Source organism: Schistocerca gregaria, chromosome 4 (genome assembly GCF_023897955.1).
Source record: "Schistocerca gregaria isolate iqSchGreg1 chromosome 4, iqSchGreg1.2, whole genome shotgun sequence".
In the NCBI taxonomy this organism is placed as follows: Eukaryota; Metazoa; Arthropoda; class Insecta; order Orthoptera; family Acrididae; genus Schistocerca; species Schistocerca gregaria.
In genome coordinates, this window is record NC_064923.1 from 458,567,912 (window position 1) to 458,588,993 (window position 21,082).

Genomic DNA, 21,082 nt, shown 5'->3' on the forward strand with positions numbered 1-21,082 from the left:
GTGGCCCAATAACATTAATGGGGACAGGCAAGTAAAGAAAACAAAGTGTTATTGAGGACTGCTGAAGATGTTTGTTAATATTTACACAATAATATTGATTCCTCCTAAAATGAACAACTGACTTAATAACATTACTGAGGGTGGACAAATAATGAAAAATATGTTACTGAATGAAGTAGTTTTCTGTGTTTCAGTATTACCAAACAAGCATTCACTACAACAGTCATTTATTAACATTAACTTCTATGCACTAAACAGTGTCAAGTATAATTTATTATAAACTATGGTGAGTAATAGGTCTGTAATAATTGTGTACAATGATGATAATATATTTCTGAGTATTTCTTTGCTGTCCATCCAGTTGTGATCTTTGACTGCCCTAAATACAAAACTTTCTCAAGTGGCCTCATAAATTCATTGACAGTTGGTACTATTTTTTGTCTTATAATTGGTTTTAAGGTGTACTTTCAACCATTTATTACTGGAGTTTTATCTCCCCTCAAAATGAAGAGTATAGTGCCATCAGCAAAATGAACGTGGTTCAAAGCTTTGCGTTTCTGTCTGAGATACCTCCACTATCTGAAACTTATTTTTAGTTTTCTTGTTTATAATACAGTTTACAACTGAATTTCTTCCCAGCTATTTCTCTGTAATAAAACATACACTTCAGTTTTTATATTATTTGGCTTTTCTTTTGTTGTCTCTCTTCTGATAATCATATGTATCCCATTTGATCTTATTCAAAACCTCTTCCAACTCCTGTAAACTATCCTCAGATACACTATGTGATCAAAAGTATCCAGACACCCCCAAAAACATACATTTTTCATATTAGGTGCACTGTGTTGCAACCTACTGCCAGGTACTCCATATAAGCAACCTCAGTAGTCATTAGACATTCTGAGAGGCACAATGGGGTGCTCCACGGAACTCACAAACTTCGGATGTGGTCAGGTGATTGGTTGTCGCTTGTGTCATATGTGAGATTTCCACACTCCTAAACATCCGTAGGTCGACTGTTTCCAATGTAATAGTGAAATGGAAATGTGAAGAGACACATACAGCACAAAAGCGTACAGGCCGACCTCGTCTGTTGACTGACAGAGACTGCTGACAGTAGAAGAGAGTTGTAATGTGTAATAGGAAGACATCTATCCAGAACATCACACAGGAATTCCATACTGCATCAGGATCCACTGCAAGTACTAGGACAGTTAGGTAGGAGGTGAGAAAACTTGGATTTCATGGTCGAGCGGCTGCTCATAAGCCACACACCATCCCGGTAAATGCCAAACGATGCCTCGCTTGCTGTAAGGAGCATAAACATTGGACGGTTGTACAGTGGAAAAACATTGTGTGGAGTGACCAATCATGGTACACAATGTGGTGATCTGATGGCAGGGTGTGGGTATGGCGAATGCCCGGTGAACGTCATCTGCCAGCATGTGTAGCGCCAACAGTAAAATTCGGAGGCAGTGATGTTACGGTGTGGTCGTGTTTTTCATGGAAGGGGCTTGCACCCCTTGTTGTTTTGCATTGCACTACCACAGCACAGGCCTACAATGATGTTTTAAGCACCTTATTGCCTCCCACTGTTGATGAGCAATTCAGGGACAATGATTGCATCTCTCAACACGATCGAACGTCTGTTCATAATGCACAGCCTGTGGTGGAGTAGTTACATGACAATAACATCCATATAATGGACTGGCCTGCACAGAGGCCTGACCTGAATCCTACAGAACACCAGGCCTCATCAACCAACATCGATACCTCTCCGCACTGCAGCACTCTGTGAAGAATGGGCTGCCATTCTCCAAGAAACCTTCCAACACATGATTGAAAGTATGCCTGCCAGAGTGGAAGTTGTCATCAAGGCTAAGGGTGGGGCAACACCATACAGAATTCCAGCATTACCGATGTAGGGTGCCACGAACTTGTGAGTCATTTTCATCCAGGTGTCCGCATACTTTTGATCACATAGTGTTTTTATTGCACCCAAAATAAATAAGTTTTTTGTTTATTTATTTATGGAGCTGAAGTAGTTATGTTTCTGTGGCCCATTTTATTCTCTGTTTAGCAAAGCTTAATTTAATGAGGAGTGGTTGCAGAAGTAGCTGGGCATGCCCCTAGCTCTGAAGTCATTTCCCAAATCCACTCCTCACAAAACTCTTTCACCTAGGCAGGAATACCAATTTCCCACGTACTTACAGCAGTAGGGCATTTGATGGCCTTCTTACAATACAGTCGGCTCACAGGAAGTGAAGAGTTTGGCAATATACATGAACAGTGCTAAACCTTGGCAGATCTTCACTCACAGTGTTCTTGCCCATGAAATGAAAGTTCCTGAATGTCAGAGCCTGAGATTGACACAACCAGTTCACATGCAGACAATATGTCACAAGAGTTCTCAAGACTTCAGTCAATATTGTCAGCTAACAATCACAGTCTTTGTGATCCACATAATATATTTACCCCAGATAGTAGCAGTCTTTGGCTCATCACACAGTCTGTAGCATGGGCTGTTGAACAGCCCATGATGTCTACCTAAACTAGATTTCAAACTGCAGTTATCTGAGCATACATGGCAAATATCCATGTATTTGGTGGCCATCAAATTGTAGTTAGGGAAGGAACAGAAGTGTTACTAGAATGCAAAACAAAATATTTTCTGTTTCTGTGCCACATGAATGTATGACTTTGGATGTATCAGTTTTCTGGAAAAGAACAGTTTGAACTGTTTCAAAACTAGTGCAACAAATAGAGGCAGTCCTGTAGAACCATATCAGAGCTTGAAAATATAGTGCAACTGGATTGTAGTGGCAGACAACATGCATATTCAAATTTGCAAGCTTTCATAGCCAGTGGCTCCTTCATCAGACAGAATATATTTATTACATTACATTATAATTTGAAAGTAGTGGCAGACAAACATCTTAGTACTTGCAGTTTGTAAAACTGAAACAAGAAACATTTCTAATACCTCTTGAAAAAGTTGACGGTAGCTGCTTGGACATGCCACGTACTGATGATAAAAGTTTTTAGTGAACTGTGCTGATATATAAGAGAGGTTCTAGTAAAAGATTGAGAAAGACCATTAAAAATGAGAGTGAAAATTTTAACATGTCAACATGTGGAGTATGTTGTACACACATCATAAAACATATTTTTGTGATGTAACAATGAAAACAATCAATTTTTGACAATGTAATGTAATCGGATAGACAAAAAATCTACTCACCAAGCAGCAGCACAACATGCACATAAAAAAGGTTATAATTATGCAAGCTTTCAGAGCCAGTGGCTCCATCTTCTGTCAGAAGGGGTGAATGGAAAAGAAGAGGGGGTGAAGGAAAAGGAAAAACACACAAAAGGAAAGACTCAGACTTTCCTTCTCATCCCATCCCATCCGGTAAGTCTTCCCTGACCCTCGGTTCTGGGTGACTTTTCCAAAATCTATCCCTTTTTCTAGATGTCTCCAGTCCTTTTCCTTCACCCCTCTTCCTTCCCCTTCAACACTTTTGCCAGAAGAAGAAGCCACTGGCTCTGAAAGCTTGCACAACTATGATCTTTTTTGTGTGTTTTCTGCAGCTGCTTGGTGAGATCTATCCAATTACATAATGTTTTTGTGATTGGATTTTTCATTATTAATGGGTACTTAACCTGCTTTTGAGTATTCTTTTCTTTGTTAATTCAGTGATGGAGTGTTTCATACCTGTATACAATGCTGATGATTTACTTGAGGAGGAAGAGGGTGACGTGACTAACTATGCCATTCTATTTAAAGATTTATATTGTTATTGTGTTCAGTATACCCATGTATTACTACGCATTTGAGTTTAACACTATTAATATTAATAAAAAGTCACACTCCATACCAAGGGGTACAAATGTTTCATATATGATACTGGAATTCCTCTTAAATAGAAACTACTGCTCAGTCTAAAGTGAAATACAGGATGAGTCAAAAAGGACTATAACTTTGCAATGATATATAAATTTATTGAGATAACTTATAGAATCAACAGATGCACCATTTTTTGGTAACCCCATTCTGCCACAAGGAGCACCAGCATGGTGCATAGCTAAAATGGCCACTTTCACTGGTGCGGAGCATGCTCGCTGTGCCTGGATATGCTTGAAAATTTTTTAAATCCACAGACGGATGAAGATGACCAAGATGGGGTGATTTACTTCCAGCAAGGTGATCCACCAACTCATTTCCTCACAGAAGTTCGAGTTTTCCTTGATAATCACTTCCCAGATCAGTGGACTGAATGTAAAGAGCCAATTGCATGGCCACCTCACCCTTCAGACTTGACATCACTGAATTTCTTTGTCTTGGGATTCATCCGCAACTGTTTGTATGTCCCTCCCCTACCAAACAATTTAGCTGACCCAAAAAATTGAATCTACACTGCCATTTCACAAGTTATGACCCATTTGCCACAATGAGTGTGGGAAGAAACTAATTACTGTTGGGATGTTTGCCACATTACAAATGGTGGTCACATCAAACCAAAATGACATTTAACAGTTTTACATGAAACTTGAGGTTGTTTGCTACAAAATACCATCTCTACTGATTCTGTAACTTACCTCAATAAATTTCTACATCATTTCAAAGTTGTAAAGTTCTTTTTGAGTCACCCTGGATATGTTTACATAGTTGGTGTCTGAAGTTTTGCATTGCCAATTAGCTTTTATGTTGGCAGTTACTATCATGTGAAGATGTGAAAGCATTTCCATCATGGTAATGTACAGAACATAGGAGGATAAACTGCATTTCTAGGTACTACACATGGTCCATTTTGACAACAGAATGATGTGTACAAAATGACAGAAAAAAGAATTCTGGAAGTAGTGTCGCAAATTTGTGTCATTTTCCTGCAGAGTAAATGTTCTTTCGCAGTTTTAATTTAATAAGTTAGTAATAATTTTCTGTTACCATGTTACACTTATCCATCCAGATGGTACAGAGATCACTGTGGGCTGCATATCTATATTTAGTCTGCACAAAGCAACGAGATTGTTAACTTATTGGCACTAACAGCTACATGGTAAAAATCTCTCTCTCTCTCTCTCTCTCTCTCTCTCTCTCTCTCTCTCTCTCTCTCTCACCCATACACACACACATTCCTCAACAGTTACCTTATAATTTCACATTTTTATGTTTGGCAGGCACCCATGCAGTAATGGTGTAATCCAAATGCTTTCTTTTATATTTTCCTTCTTTTTCCAGCAGCTTGCTCCTAAAGTTTTGTCACATCTCTGAATAAAATGAAATACCATTTCCATGTAATATAATGGGGAGAATCTATATTTTTCAGTTATACAATAACAGCAGCAACGATTGTCATTTTATGTGTGAATCAGTCTGCAGCACCACCTGTGATCTGGATGATGGACTAAATAAATTTTTTATTCATGACAACATAGGTTTTCCCATAGATGTGTCATTGCTTGTGGACACCATTTTCCCTTCTCTGGCCTTAACACATTGACTGCCACATGCTTAGTGATGGCTGTTTTACTGCCGGGACAGACCAGGTGCACAGCTCTATGCGTGTGAAACTTCTGTGGCCACCACCACACACACAGCATCAGGCATGTGGTTCTGCTATGGTTGCTGATGGTCACATGGCAGTCACCACGTTTATTATTTATTTTATTCACCATTCAAAATATCACACATGTAATTTAGTATTTGTCATTACAAGGTTTGTATGTAACACATGATAACAATTACAACATAATAAACAAGCAAAGCAAATTACATACCCGCAGTACTTAAATAGAGAACAAACACTTAGTACACGAAAAATGCATACTCATGACAAACATATGTAGGGCATTAACTGCACCTTATACACAAACTGTATTGAGAACATTTGACAGAATTTTTATAAATATATCATAATTTGAAAACAGATTTAAATTTATTTAAATTATTGAAAGCAAGTAAAGGTTTCAATTTATTATCTACGACAGTTATTCATTGACACTGTAGAAGCATTTATCCATCAGGTATTTTTTTATTTCATGCCTGAATTTACTTTTGTCTTCCAGCACTTTAATTTGGATGGAAGTGCATTTAAAAGCTTTACGCCTAAATGGCATACATGATTCTGACTTCTGGTTTTTGCCACACAGGAAATGTGGAAGTCTTTACAATGTCTTGTGTTGGGATTGTGGCAACTAGAGTTTGTTTGAAGATTACAATGATTTTTACAGATTATTCCCAGGCATTTGAAGGTATATGTAGATGGTAGTGTTAGTCTTTAGCTGTGTAAATAAGAGTCTACAGTGTGTTTGTGGTATGTGTGAGTCATGAAACGAATAGCCCCTTTTTTTTATAATAAAATTTTCTTTTAAGCTTGACTTGGTTTTGCCCCAAAAACTTATGCTGTAGCTTGCAAATGACTGGAAACAGCCAATGTACACAGTCCTAGTACATTCTGGGCTGCATACCATGGATATTATTCTTAAGGCAAAACATGCTTAACTGACTTTCTCAATAGAATACACAACATATTCATTCCAGTTTTAAATATTGATGAGTTCACATTCCCAGAAACTTTGCAGTACACACCTTTTCTGTTTTTTTTTTTTTTTTTTTTTTTTTTTTTTTTTTTTTTTTTTTTTTTTTTTCCCCCCAGCATCATGCACATACTTTCCTCTTGATGCTTATTCCATACTGTATAAAGTTAGTTTTTTTTTGTATTTAAAGTCTACTTATTTGAATAAAATGATGACTGTAACTATGAGAGCACTTTTTTCTGCTGTAGTACACAATGATTCTTTTATATTGCTAATTGACTTGACACTTGTGTCATCTGAAAATAACAGAATTTTGTCTGGAACCTGTATATCATTGATATAAATTAGAAATAGGAACAAACCCAGTATGCTACCCTGTGGAACACCTATTTCAGTTAGTCTTCATTCTGATACAAGTTTAAAATTATGAAAATTATGAGATGACATCAGCTCAACAACTTGTGGCCCGTTTTGCAGGTGGGATTCAAACCATTTTTTGTCAGTACCCCTAATGCCTATTGCCTCAAGTCTCCCTAGTAGTGTTTCACAGTACTGAAAGCTTGAGAGAAATTTAAATTAATTACAACATGTTTATTTAACTCCAAAGTTCTTACTGTTTCTGTTGTGTAATCAAAGATGGGTGTTTCTGTACTGTAAACTGCTCAAAAACCATGTTTACTGTTATTTATTAGTTGATGTTTTTCTAGATTTTTGCAACCCTGATTTTCATTAATGCCTCAAGTATTTTACAAAAAGCCAGGAGGCGTGATATAGGTTGGTAATTTTCTACTTTGCACCTGTCACCATTTTTGTATAGTTTTTTGTATATTTTAAGCCTATCAGGAAATATCCCTTCACTAAAAGATGTGTTTGCTACATGCGGTACAGATTTGACTCTACATGATTCAGTATTCTTAATTAAATGTTTCTTCATTACTGATACTTCATCCACCCCCAGATGACATTTTGAATTTCAAGCTTTTAGTACTTCTAGTACTTCATATTCATCTGTTGAGATTTCCGTCATGCTGATATTTACCACTGGAGCCATTACTGTTGGTTGTTGTGTATACAGGCCACTTAAAGTATGGGGAATATTTACAAAATAATTGTTTACATGTCAGTTATGACTTGTTTTCCTGTGGAGATATTTTCCTTATTTTTGAGATTAATTTCCTATTCGTTAGTTCATCCCCCTGTTTCTTTTTTTTATATTTTCCCACATCATTTTGGACATGTTACAAGCCTGCCTTATTAACCTACCATTGAATAGTAATTTTGCTTTGCTATTATTTTGTGGCAAGTCTTTTCGTAGGTTGTCACAACTCAACGAACTGCAGATTGTGACTTTTTTTTAGCTTAAACTTAATATTTTCATGGTTTGATGTGACTTTTTAATTCCTGGTGTAATCCAGGAATTTGACACTTTGGATCAAGATGAACTGTAACTCACAAGCTTTTTAGGGAAACACATTTCAAAATTTGTCATAAAAGTGAAAGCAAATATATTGTAAGCATCATTTGTGTTTTTTGTACCAATACTTCTGACCAAACTTCATTTTTTTAAGACGCTTTTGAATTGGTTACAATTTTCAGTAGAGGAAAATTGTTTGTACTCATTTTATATTATAGTTTCCTTCATAGTAGTTGCAGTGAGATTAAGGATTACTGAGTTATGATCCAATAAACCTATATTTTCCCATTTGTTAGTCACTTAATTTTTGACCACATTGTGAAAGACGTTATCTATTAAACTTTCACGGGAGTGTGTTGTTCTAGTGGGATCTGATATGTGGAGAAACATGTTGAAACTTATTATTATGTCTAGAAACTTGTTTTTTACTGAACTTTGGACCAATAGATTAATATTAATGTTACCACAAAGAATTATGGTAGTGCTCTCATTAGAGAAAGTGTTGAGGAATACTTCCAATTTCTTAAGAAAGACTTCAGTTTCCCCAGATGGTGATCTTTAAACTGCTGCAACAATTATTTTTTTCTTTAAACTATACAACTGAACAGCTACGGCTTCAAAAACCTTTTCAAAGCTTAATGATTTAGCCTCAGATTTTAAAATTAATTTAAGTTTGTGATTAAGAAAAATACATACACCACCACCTTTGGCAGTTTGCCTACAGAATGGACTGCAAGTTTATACTGGCTTAAATTTATGCTGTTTAATCCATTGTCCTAACACCAGTGTTCCATAACAGACAATAAATCGGTATTAGTTGCCATCTCAAGTTCAAAATACTTACTTTTAAGACACTGAATATTCAAACTCATAATCTTTAGAGGATTTGAACGATCTGCCAGTCCTATATGTTTACACTCTGTTACCACAATCTCTTACTCCTTTTACAGTTCTCATACCTTGTTGCAGATTCCTCTGCTTGCAAACATTTAAGTATTTGCCAGTTATGGTGTTGTTCACTGTTTGGCCCCAGCAAAAGTCCTGGCTTCACAAGGGTGGCTGTCCGCTTCTGGGTTGACAACTGTTGCTGCTGTGTGCTGTTTCTGTGAATGCCAATGACTTTGGTTGGTTTGTTGTTGATGTTGTAACTACTGCTACTGATGGTTCTACTGCAGCTGTTAACATTGGTTCTGTAGAAGGTTCCTCTGTTGCTACTGTCATCTGATCAGAGTGCTACTGCTATTTGTGCTGGTGACGATGGTGTTATTCCTACTGGAGATTTGTACCACCCCAGTTCATTGACTGTCATTTTGTAATTACTTGTAATTGATTCCCTTATCAAGTTTCCTAACCTGGCCTTTTCATTACCGTTTAAGTGAAGCCCATGAGTAGTAAAACATTCTGTATCAAATGTACTTGAATAATTTATTTTCACATTACAGAAAACCCTACAGTGACTTCTAAGTTTAGCATTAATTTTGTGAATTTCCTTATTTACACAAGGCCATTCAGATAGATCATGCCTGTGGACAAAGTTTACAAGTATAATATTCGTATTTGATAGTTGAGCAAAAGACTCAAGAGCTGTTTATACATTTTCATAGCGTTATTTCCATAAATGTCTTTTGCCCCAGCAAATATTACAACACTATCCCACCTGACATAGTTATATTTTACAATGTTTTTCACCACTTCTTTGAAACCAGAATGTGGTTTAATCATAACTGTAACTGTTGATGATTTACTGTTGATGTGATTTCTTGAGAAATTCCCTTGGTGTGACTGTCTCCAAAATCATTGATTTTTGTTTCTTTCTTCTTTGAAACACAGACCAGTTCTTGTTTATTTTCACATTCACTGTTTTTTATGTTTACCAAACTGAATCAGTTCTTGGAAAGGAATCTGAAGCAATGTTGTTTGTTTGCTGTGTTTTCTTTCACCTGTTCATGAACCAGAATGCCCTGTTCTTGGACTTCTAGAGCAGAAAATTTATTTGTCACATTTAAAGATTTTGCACAGATATTTCGTATGGCATTTAGTGAGACACTCTTTGTAGGTCAACATCAAGTATCGTCATTGTTGATGTTACAATCACTGAAATAGCGGAGATCTTGTGGAGGCACTTTATTTCTCAATTTGGGTATTTTTCATGTAGGGTGCTGTTTTAAGCACTGAATACCTCATAGAGAGTCTAAACAGTAATGGTACTGTATTTATATAGCATAAATTAGGGTACCTCTGTCAGAAAACAATAAATCCAAATTTCAACTATGACCTGCACCAGTACGATACAAGGCAAAAGTTCAGATACCATGTAAATAGACACAGAACAGCTTTATATGAAAAAAAATGCACTTCATGCTGGGCTGGAGCTAGCCAATTCCCTACCAAAAAGTCTCACAACCCTTCCTCCTAACAAATTAAAAGATCAACTAAAAAGAATTGTAATTGAAAACCCTTTTTATTCCCTAGATGAGTATTTTATCTGTATGAAAAGTGCTTCATATGTATGTCAAGCTCTTAGTTTTAAGTAATTTACAACTAATATAATGTTGATAACAACAATATTTGTAATATTGTGATTGTATACTACCAAATGTAAAATGCATCAAAATGTAAAATTTATTAATACAAACAAATCTTTAGTTTGTAATTTATTAACTGACTTATTCAGAAGAATAATCTGTATGATGTCCTGAAACTGTATTATTTCTAGGTATTGCATTTGACTATTCAATGTTGAATAATAATAATAATAATAATTATTATTATTATTATTATTATTATTATTATTATTATTATTATTATTATTAGAAAGGTTGTCCTAAACATTTATTGCTACGGTGCCTAAGTGCATGAAGTGTCAGTGCACATGGTCTGCTCCGTATTTCAGATATTGCATTTTACATTTTGCTAAAAATGTTTACATTTTACAAGTATATTAATTAGGTCCTGATAAATGTCCAATAACAAATCACTAGCTATTTTTGCAAATTTTGTATAGTGAATGTGAATTTGGAATACACAGTGTGACTCAAGAGTCTGATATATAGATTTTGTAACCACTGGAATCAGAAAGATAGGGACAAGATCTTCCTTCACAGTGAACTGTATTCTTATTTATGATCACTATTTAGATAGTTTAGGAAGCCAATGAGTTGTTTTACACAGTGACTGTCTCCAGTGGTGGTGTCACCGGGATGTTTGTATCGCATTCTGCCTGTGTACTTTTAAGCTGATCAGCTTATAACTTATTCTTCAGGTACTTCTGGGGGAGGGGGTTTGAACTCTTAAGATTTCCCTAAGACATACTTTCCATTAGGTCAGAGGATGATGTATTTCTTGTTTAACAACTTACCCTAAATCAAACTTGAAGCAGCTTTGTCAAATGAGTCAAATTATGTGATATGATAGTTTAGTAAAATTTTTCATAAATAATTACACCTCACTGAAACTCTTATGGTTTCCATTTGAACTGAGCCACAATTTCTTGAATGACTCAGCAAATTTAGGATCCCTAATGTAACACCAATGGTTTCCCTTGTGCAACTGTAGACTATGATTAAATATATCCCAGATTAACATTTCAATGAATTTCCAGCCAGTGATGAAGACAACTATGAAACTAGCACTGACACATACTAGAAAACATCAGAAAAGCATAAGAATTACAAAAGTGAATCCTATTTCTATGTTTGATGGAAAATCTATAAGCACAGTAACTGGAGTAGATATGCAGTGTTCATCTCTTTTTACTATGGATGATAGCTGCAAGATGTCAAGCTGCTAACACACAGACAAAAGGTCTGAGAACTCATCTCACACATTATTTCTGAAAACACAGTGAGTTTATACATGGAAAAACCCAAAGGTGTTAATGTTCTGCATGGCTTGATTTTTACTGTGAAGATTAACCTGGAATAACTCAATGGATAAGACATGGATATATAAGCATAAATTTAGTCCATTAGAAATCCCAATTCATCCATCCTCAGAAATTGTTCTGTGGTTTTCTTGTATAATTTCAGAAAATGATACATGATTCCTCCAACAAGCATACGCATTTCCTTCCTTAATTTAGCTCTCTATAAGGTAGGGCACTGATTGTAAGGGCATTGTTGTTTTGTTAATTATACATATGCAACAAATTTCCAGATACTTACGGGCCACAAGCATTGTACAGTACTCATGTTGTTCAACAAGACTGCAGTATTTCAAGAAAACAATCTGGAAAGACACACAACTAGTGCGAATCTGTCATGGTTTGCAGAGTATGGTGATAAATTTCCTATGGTCTGGGCAGTCACTTGCTTCATAGTCTCTGAGTTCTTGTCATTCATTTTAAATGCATGGATTATTTTTGGTTTGGCTTAAGGCACACAATACTTTGTTCTGTTACATACACTGATTTTAAATCGTTATTTTTTCAGGGTTTTGAAGATTGCTTAATACTGGACAACTTGATGCAACAGTACAATGAAGATTTCTCTAAAGTTCTTCCTAAATATTCAGAGATAAGAAACAAAGATGCAGAAGCAATCTGTGATCTAGCAATGTACAATTACTATGAAGTAAGTTACCCTTGTATAAAATATCCAGCTTTGGTAAATTTCAGAAAACACATATGACTAAAGTCAAAGTGAATTTCTTTTATTCCATTATTTCAGATGCGACATCTAATGAACCACAAATCATTCTTATTGAGGAAGAAATTGGACAATGCACTCTACCAAATAATACCCAAACTATGGATTCCACTGTACATATCAGTTACGTTTACTAGTGAAGGATATTCCTGGTGCCTGAAGAACAAGTATTGGCAGGATAAGGTAATAGATTAAAAATACAATAGTTGAAAAACAGTGTCTAATTAATGTAAGTGAAGTATAGTGAAAAATCTAGACACTTTAACAAAAAAAAAAAAAAAAACGCTTATGGAACATTTGGAACATTGTTACTGACTTTCTTTTAAATGAACTTCTGAACTTCAAAGGTGAATGGAAACAAGAAAGTGTAAAGCTCAAAATGTATTTCTTATCTTGCCATTATCAACTGTTCCTTCACTAATCCTATAAGCACACTTCACTAATCCTATAAGCACACTTTACAAATCACAGTGGAGACTACTGTGGAGCATTCTTTCCAGTCTCACTGCTTATTAATTTTTTACCCTTGTGATTAATTAAATATTGGTCCCTATACTTACTGTGATTGCACCAATATTTTCATCATTCCTGTGGAACAAATGTACAAGGATGGAAGAGAGGATAATTGCAACACTAAAATAGTGCTCGATGCTCGAAATTTTATGAGAACATTTCCTAACATAATTAGATATTGTCTTTATAATGCAGTATTGGTATACAAGTTGAACAGACTACATGCCCCTACAGAAGATGCCAAATTGGGCACAATTGGCCTCCACTATTATTACAGCTTTATGCAGGAACAATTTACTCAATCAGTGTTGCAAAGAGGAACCTGCAAGCTTTTTATATGCTGCCTCTCACCTAAATAAAGTGCACTTTTGCAGTTTATGCTAGTTTCCTAATAGCCTGCAGCTTTCTTCATCTATAACTGATATCTCTTGACTTTCCCACTTCATATAATCACATGAGTGGTTCCAGTGTAACTTTGCAATGCTATAATTTAAATCTTACCAAGGTAAGGTACTATGAAACAATTACTTCAAGAAAATGTGTGTGTTTGTGATATAACTGACTGAATTCTGTAGTTTATGTCTGTAACAAGACACATTATCTGCATGAATACCAAGCATGCAATATAATACATATTAGAGTATGGATCAATTCTTATCAAAGAGAAATGGAGTTGAGCTATGAACAAGGATACAAAATAGTGAGAAAACTGTTTACTTTAAATGGAAGCAAATGGAAACGCATGGACTGAGGAGGAGGGGCAGGGAGTGAAGGAGGAGAAAGAACATGGCAGGAGGACATCAGGAAAGATAGTGGAACACAAGAATAAGGGAGACTACAGGCAAAAGCTCAAAGGTCTAGAGAAAAAGATAAGAAAAAGTTCTGTGAGGGTGGTTTCCATGAAAGAATGAATCATTATTGTTGGACCTTCATGGTTGGTAAGCTTGACTATTCCAAAGATCGTATAAAGAATTTTAACAATGTACCACACACAGTTCATTGTTGAGAGCTGCCTGAATTGGTCAGTGTGTCTACTGCAATTGAAAATCGAAAAAACTGAGTTTTGGGTTGTTTTTATTTGAAGAGTTGGACTAATGCACAAATCAAATCAGAATTCGTCAAAGTTCAGGCAGACTCTACACCATCATTGAAGTCCACTTACTTTTGGATCAATGATTTTAAATAAGGCTGGACAAGAACTGAAGTGTGCTCCAGCTTTCCAGTTGAGGTCAACACAAAGGAGACCATTTTCAAAATCCGTTATATGGTAAAGCAAGATTACTGAATAAAAATTATGAGATTGTTGAGATTGTAGGCATCTTAACTGAGCATGTGCACAGTATCCTGCATGGAGAATTGGTTATGAAAAAGCTGTGTGCATGGTGGGTGCCACGACTGCTCACATGCAACTAAAAAAAGCATCTGGCACAATATTTCAACACATTGTCTGGTGATGTTTAATCACACTCCACAAGACTTTTTGTCCTGATTTGTGACTGTAGGCTGTAGATATGACATGTTGCACATCCACATCCACGAAGATCTCCTCAGCATGGATCTATGGAATGAAAAACTAATCTAATCTAATCTAATCTAATCTAATCTAATCATGAAACAATCCATTATTACACACCAGAGCCAAAACAGCAGTCAAAACAATGGACAAACTCTAGTAAAATTACACTGAAGATGGCAAAGACCATTTTGTCAGCATTAAGGTGATGCCCACTGTTTTTTTTTTTTTTTTTTTTTTTTTTTTTTTTTTTTTTTTTTTTTTGAATTCCCTAAGATTAATTCTTATGGAAGACCTGAAAAAAGGTAGAATCATAACTGCACCCCATTTATTGTTGAATTGTCTGAACTAGCAATGTCTGGTGATGTTTAATCATACTCCACAAGACTTTTTGTCCTGATTTGTGACTGTAGATGAAACAATCCATTATTACTCACCAGAGCCAAAACAGACCAAGGGTGGCACACAAAAAAATTATCTTTCACCACGATAATATGCCATCCCACACATAAGTGATAACAATGGGGAAAGTGTATGAACTGGGCAGTTAATTGGTTCCTCATCCACCCTGTTCATCAGATGTATCCGCAAAAGACTGCTTCCTGTTCAATAACTTAAAACTTTGGCTTGCTGGGAAGAAATTTTTGTCAAATGAGAACTGATAGTTGCAGTCAATGAATATTTTGAGGAACCTGAGAGAACCCATTTTTTGATGGAGAACCATGGACCTTGCCATTGGTGGGGACGCTTGCGTGCCTCAGCGATACAGATAGCCATACCGTAGGTGCAACCACAACGGAGGGGTATCTGTTGAGAGGCCAGACAAACATGTGGTTTCTGAAGAGGGGCAACAGCCTTTTCAGTAGTCAGTAGTTGCAAGGGCAAAAGTCTGGATGATTGACTGATCTGGCCTTGTAACAATAACCAAAACAGCCTTGCTGTGCTGGTACTGCAAACAGCTGAAAGCAAGGGGAAACTACAGCCGTAATTTTTCCCGAGGGCATGCAGCTTTACTGTATGATTAAATGATGATGGCGTCCTCTTGGGTAAAATATTCCGGAGGTAAAATAGTCCCCCATTCGGATCTCCGGGCAGGGACTACTCAAGAGGATGTCGTTATCAGGAGAAAGAAAACTGGCGTTCTACGGATCGGAGCGTGGAATGTCAGATCCCTTAATCGGGCAGGTAGGTTAGAAAATTTAAAAAGGGAAATGGATAGGTTAAAGTTAGATATAGTGGGAATTAGTGAAGTTCGGTGGCAGGAGGAACAAGACTTCTGGTCAGGTGACTACAGGGTTATAAACACAAAATCAAATAGGGGTAATGCAGGAGTAGGTCTAATAATGAATATGAAAATAGGAATGCGACTAAGCTACTACAAACAACATAGTGAACGCATTATTGTGGCCAAGATAGATACGAAGCCCACACCTACAACAGTAGTACAAGTTTATATGCCAACTAGCTCTGCAGATGACGAAGAAATTGAAGAAATGTTTGATCAAATAAAAGAAATTATTCAGATAGTGAAGGGTGACAAAAATTTAATAGTCATGGGTGACTGGAATTCGGTAGTAGGAAAAGGGAGAGAAGGAAATATAGTAGGTGAATACAGACTGGGGCAAAGAAATGAAAGAGGAAGCCACATGGTAGAATTTTGCACATAGCACAACTTAATCATAACTAACACTTGGTTCAAGAATCATAAAAGAAGGCTGTATACATGGAAGAAGCCTGGAGATACTGACAGGTTTCAGATAGATTATATAATGGTAAGACAGAAATTTAGGAACCAGGTTTTAAATTGTAAGACATTTCCAGGGGCAGATGTGGACTCTGACCACAATCTATTGGTAGATTAAAACTGAAGAAACTGCAAAAAGGTGGGAATTTAAGGAGATGGGATCTGGATAAACTAAAAGAACGAAAGGTTGTACAGAGTTTCAGGGAGAGCATAAGGGAACAGTTGACAGGAATGGGGGAAAGAAATACAATAGAAGAAGAATGGGTAGCTTTGAGGGATGAAGTAGTGAAGGCAGCAGAGGATCAAGTAGGTAAAAAGACGAGGGCTAGTAGAAATCCTTGGGTAACAGAAGAAATATTGAATTTAATTGATGAAAGGAGAAAATATAAAAATGCAGTAAATGAAGCAGGCAAAAAGGAATACAGACGTCTCAAAAATGAGATCGACAGGAAGTGCAAAATGGCTAAGCAGGGATGGCTAGAGGACAAATGTAAGGATGTAGAGGCTTATCTCACTAGAGGTAAGACAAATACAGGAAAATTAAATAGACCTTTGGAGAAAAGAGAGCCACTGGTATGAATATCAAGAGCTCAGATGGAAACCCAATTCTAAGCAAAGAAGGGAAAGCAGAAAGGTGGAAGGAGTATATAGAGGGTCTATACAAGGGCGATGTACTTGAGGACAATATTATGGAAATGGAAGAGGATGTAGATGAAGATGAAATGGGGGATACGATATTGCATGAAGAGTTTGACAGAGCAGTGAAAGACCTGAGTCGAAACAAGGCCCCCGGAGTAGACAACATTCCATTGGAACTACTGACGGCCTTGGGAGAGCCAGTCCTGACAAAACTCTACCATCTGGTGAGCAAGATGTATGAGACAGACGAAATGCCCTCAGACTTCAAGAAGAATATAGTAATTCCAATCCCAAAGCAAGCAGGTGTTGACAGATGTGAGAATTACCGAACTATCAGTTTAATAAGTCACAGCTGCCAGATACTAAAGCGAATTCTTTACAGACGAATGGAAAAACTAGTAGAAGCCAACCTCAGGGAAGATCAGTTTGGATTCCGTAGAAATGTTGGAACACGTGAGGCAATACTGACCCTACGACTTATCTTAGAATCTAGATTAAGGAAGGGCAAACCTACGTTTCTAGCATTTGTAGACTTAGAGAAAGCTTTTGACAATGTTGACTGGAATACTCTTTCAAATTCTGAAGGTGGTAGAGGTAAAATACAGGGAGCAAAAGGCTATTTACAATATGTACAGAAACCAGATGGCAGTTATAAGAGTCGATGGACATGAAAGGGAAGCAGTGGTTGGTAAGGGAGTGAGACAGGGGTGTAGTCTCTCCCCCATGTTATTCAATCTGTATATTGAGCAAGCAGTGAAGGAAACAAAAGAAAAATTTGGAGTAGGTATTAAAGTCCATGGAGAAGAAATAAAAACTTTGAGGTTCGCCGATGACATTGTAATTCTGTCAGAGACAGCAAAGGACTTGGAAGAGCAGTTGAACGGAATGGATAGTGGCTTGAAAGGAGGATATAAGATGATCATCAACAAAAGCAAAATGAGGATAACGGAATGTAGTCGAATTGAGTCGGGTGATGCTGAGGGAATTAGATTAGGAAGTGAGACACTTAAAGTAGTAAAGGAATTTTGCTATTTGAGGAACAAAATAACTGATGATGGTTGAAGTAGAGAGGATGTGAAATGTAGACTGGCAATGGCAAGGAAAGCGTTTCTGAAGAAGAGAAATTTGTTAACATCGTTTATAGATTTAAGTGTCAGGAAGTCATTTCTGAAAGTATTTGTATGGAGTGTAGCCATGTATGGAAGTGAATCATGGACGATAAATAGTTTGGACAAGAAGAGAATAGAAGCTTTCGAAATGTGGTGGTACAGAAGAATGCAGAAGATTAGATGGGTAGATCACATAACTAATGAGGAAGTATTGAATCGGATTGGGGAGAAGAGAAGTTTGTGGCACAACTTGACCAGAAGAAGGGATCGGTTGGTAGGACATGTTCTGAGGCATCAAGGGATCACCAGTTTAGTATTTGAGGGCAGCGTAGAGGGTAAAAATCGTAGAGGGAGACCAAGAGATGAGTACACTAAGCAGATTCAGAAGGATGTAGGTTGCAGTAGGTACTGGGAGATGGAGAAGCTTGCACAGGATAGAGTAGCATGGAGAGCTGCATGAAACCAGTCTCAGGACTGAAGACCACAACAACAACAACCAAGTTAATCAAGTGTATATCCCTCAAAGGAGACTTTGTTGACAGGTAAGGTGAGTTATTTATGAAAAACATTATTTCTTAATTTTTTATTACACTATGGGATGGAAATAGTAGGGGAGGAGGGGCAGTGGGGTGAAAGAAGCAAGGGACAGCAGAGACTGAGGCCAGTGGTCTTGGGGAATGAAGAATATGAGAGCATTTGTATCTGCAACATTCAAAAGTGTTGTAGAGGACATGGGGTACGGGTGAGGGTGTGATGGCATGGAGGGGGAGGGGGGGGGGGGGGGAGTTCAGTGGCCTAGGCTGTAAAGCAGAGACTGAAGTCTACCATATCATGTTGAACATCATGTCTGTACCATGTGATGTAAGTGGCCAATTGCTACAGTTTGAAGGTGGCCACTCACCCAGGTGGATAATCTGTTCCAGTTCATATTAGGATTGAATACAGTGAATTTGGTAAAAGTGGCTTCTTTTACAGCTGCCTTACCTTTGATGAGGGTAGGACCCACTTTGCTAACCTATACCATTTGGATTTTGCCTTCCAACCCCAGATTTTTTTGGTTTGTTCAAGTGAGACCTCTCCAGCAACATAAAATTATGAACCACAACTTTTGACCACAAATTGGAAATCTAGCAATTGTACAGGCTGCAAATCAGGAAATCCTCAGACTCCCCATGCTACTTTTCTACTCTATCCAAACTCGGCCACTGGAACCTACTCTTATCTCTTTGTCATACTCTGAATCCTCCATATTTCTCCTGTAATTTTTCTTCCTGGCCATGAAGAAACAGATTGTAAGATTGAAAGCATGAATCTGGCAAAAGACAGTAAAAAAAAAAAAGAAAAGAAAAAAGAAAGAAAGGAAAAACATTGCAAAAATGAAGAAAAAATCAGAAGCAAAAGTAAAGCCAAGAAAGATGTAGAATTAGTAGGGGAGAAAGTTGTACCTTTTAACACTTTTCAGTCTTTCACCCCTTGCCAGCCCTATAATAGATGTTTCATATATTCTTCTACTTCGTTTTGAACTGACAGCATTCTCTTTACATGCAACACAGTCTTGTTCTGAAACTGCAAAAATTACTCTGAAAAAATAAGCTTTTCTAAAATCGAAACATATTTCAAGGTGCATCATGATCATAGACCTAGAAGTGTATGTTCTATTCAAATTTAAAAAGATTTCAATTTAAAAAATCTTGTTAATATGTATTTAATAGCCTGTGTGTTACACCTTTGATCTACTACATACCAATCTTCAGCAAGTGAAGTCAAATTAGGAAGAAGTATTATCAAAAACCAGTTACAATCTAAAAACATTTTGAAGTAGAAGCTGTTGGCAAATAACAAAAGTTTCAATTTCCAAGACAAGAAATATTATTGAGACATTAAAGAAGCCCAGATTGTTTGCAAAATATTATGTGTTCCATGGTAGATGACCTTCTTACATTTCAGGGTGCAAGATAGTGCATAACTGACAAAGCATGACTTATTTGTCCACCATGTACATAACTAGTTTTAAAAATATACTACATTTTAGTCCCAAAAACTTCTGCAAGTGAAGAATTAATAGTATCCTCCAAATAGCTTTAATATATTATACAGCACTTATGTATCCACTATAAAAGGAAAAGGATAGATTGTTACTTACCATAAAGATGACATATTGAGTTGCAGACAGACACAATGACAAGACTGTTACATACTTAGCTTTCAGCCAAAGCCTTCTTCAGAAGAAAAAACACAAACACATTCCTTCACACAAGCAAGCACACCTCATGCACACATGTCTACCACTTCTGGCAGCTCAGACCAGAATGTAACTGTCACACTGAATGAAAGCAGCAATCTGGAGGGGGTGGGGAAAGAGAAGAGAGGGGGGCATGGGCGGGGGGAGAGAAAAGTGGTGTAGATGAGAGGCCTGACAAGACTACCACCAGGTGCAGTGTCAGGAGCCTGTGGTGGGGCAGGGAGGGAGGGGGAGGGGAGGAGGACAATGGGGAGTAGAAAATGAGAAGTCGGGTGGGTACATTGGCAGTGATCAGTGAACACGTGTAGGGAGGAGGTGATAGGACAGAGGGGTTAGAAACTTCTGGGTAGAAGGTGTGGGGACAGCAGGTTACTGTAGGTTGAGGTTGGGATGATTTTGGGAAAGGAGATATTGTTTTAGGGATAACTCCCATCTGTGCAGTTCAGAAAAGCTGATGGTGGAGAGGAGGATGCAGATAGCCTAGGCTGAATCAAGCACATCATGTTCAGCTGCATGTTGTGCCACATGGTGGTCTACTTTGCTTCTGGCCATGGTTTCGCAGTGGCCATTTATCCTGGTGGACAGCTAGTTGGTAGTCACACCAATGTAAAAGCTGTGCAATGATTGTAGGGGAGCTGATGTAATGACATGGCCGCTTTCACAGTTGGCCCAGCCTGTAATGGGGTAGGATAAGCCTGTGACAGGACTGGAATAGGACGTGC

At 37.2% G+C, this 21,082-nt stretch overlaps 1 protein-coding gene across 1 annotated transcript in view; it reads left to right on the forward strand.

Annotated features, from left to right (window-relative positions):
- LOC126267271 (kynurenine 3-monooxygenase-like) overlaps positions 1–21,082 on the forward strand; it is a 169,268-nt gene that overhangs the window by 131,744 nt on the left and 16,442 nt on the right. Inside the window, exons 9-10 of the mRNA XM_049972336.1 lie at positions 12,385–12,525; positions 12,622–12,783. Coding sequence (XP_049828293.1) covers positions 12,385–12,525; positions 12,622–12,783 — 303 coding nt within the window. The remainder of the gene's footprint in view (positions 1–12,384; positions 12,526–12,621; positions 12,784–21,082) is intronic.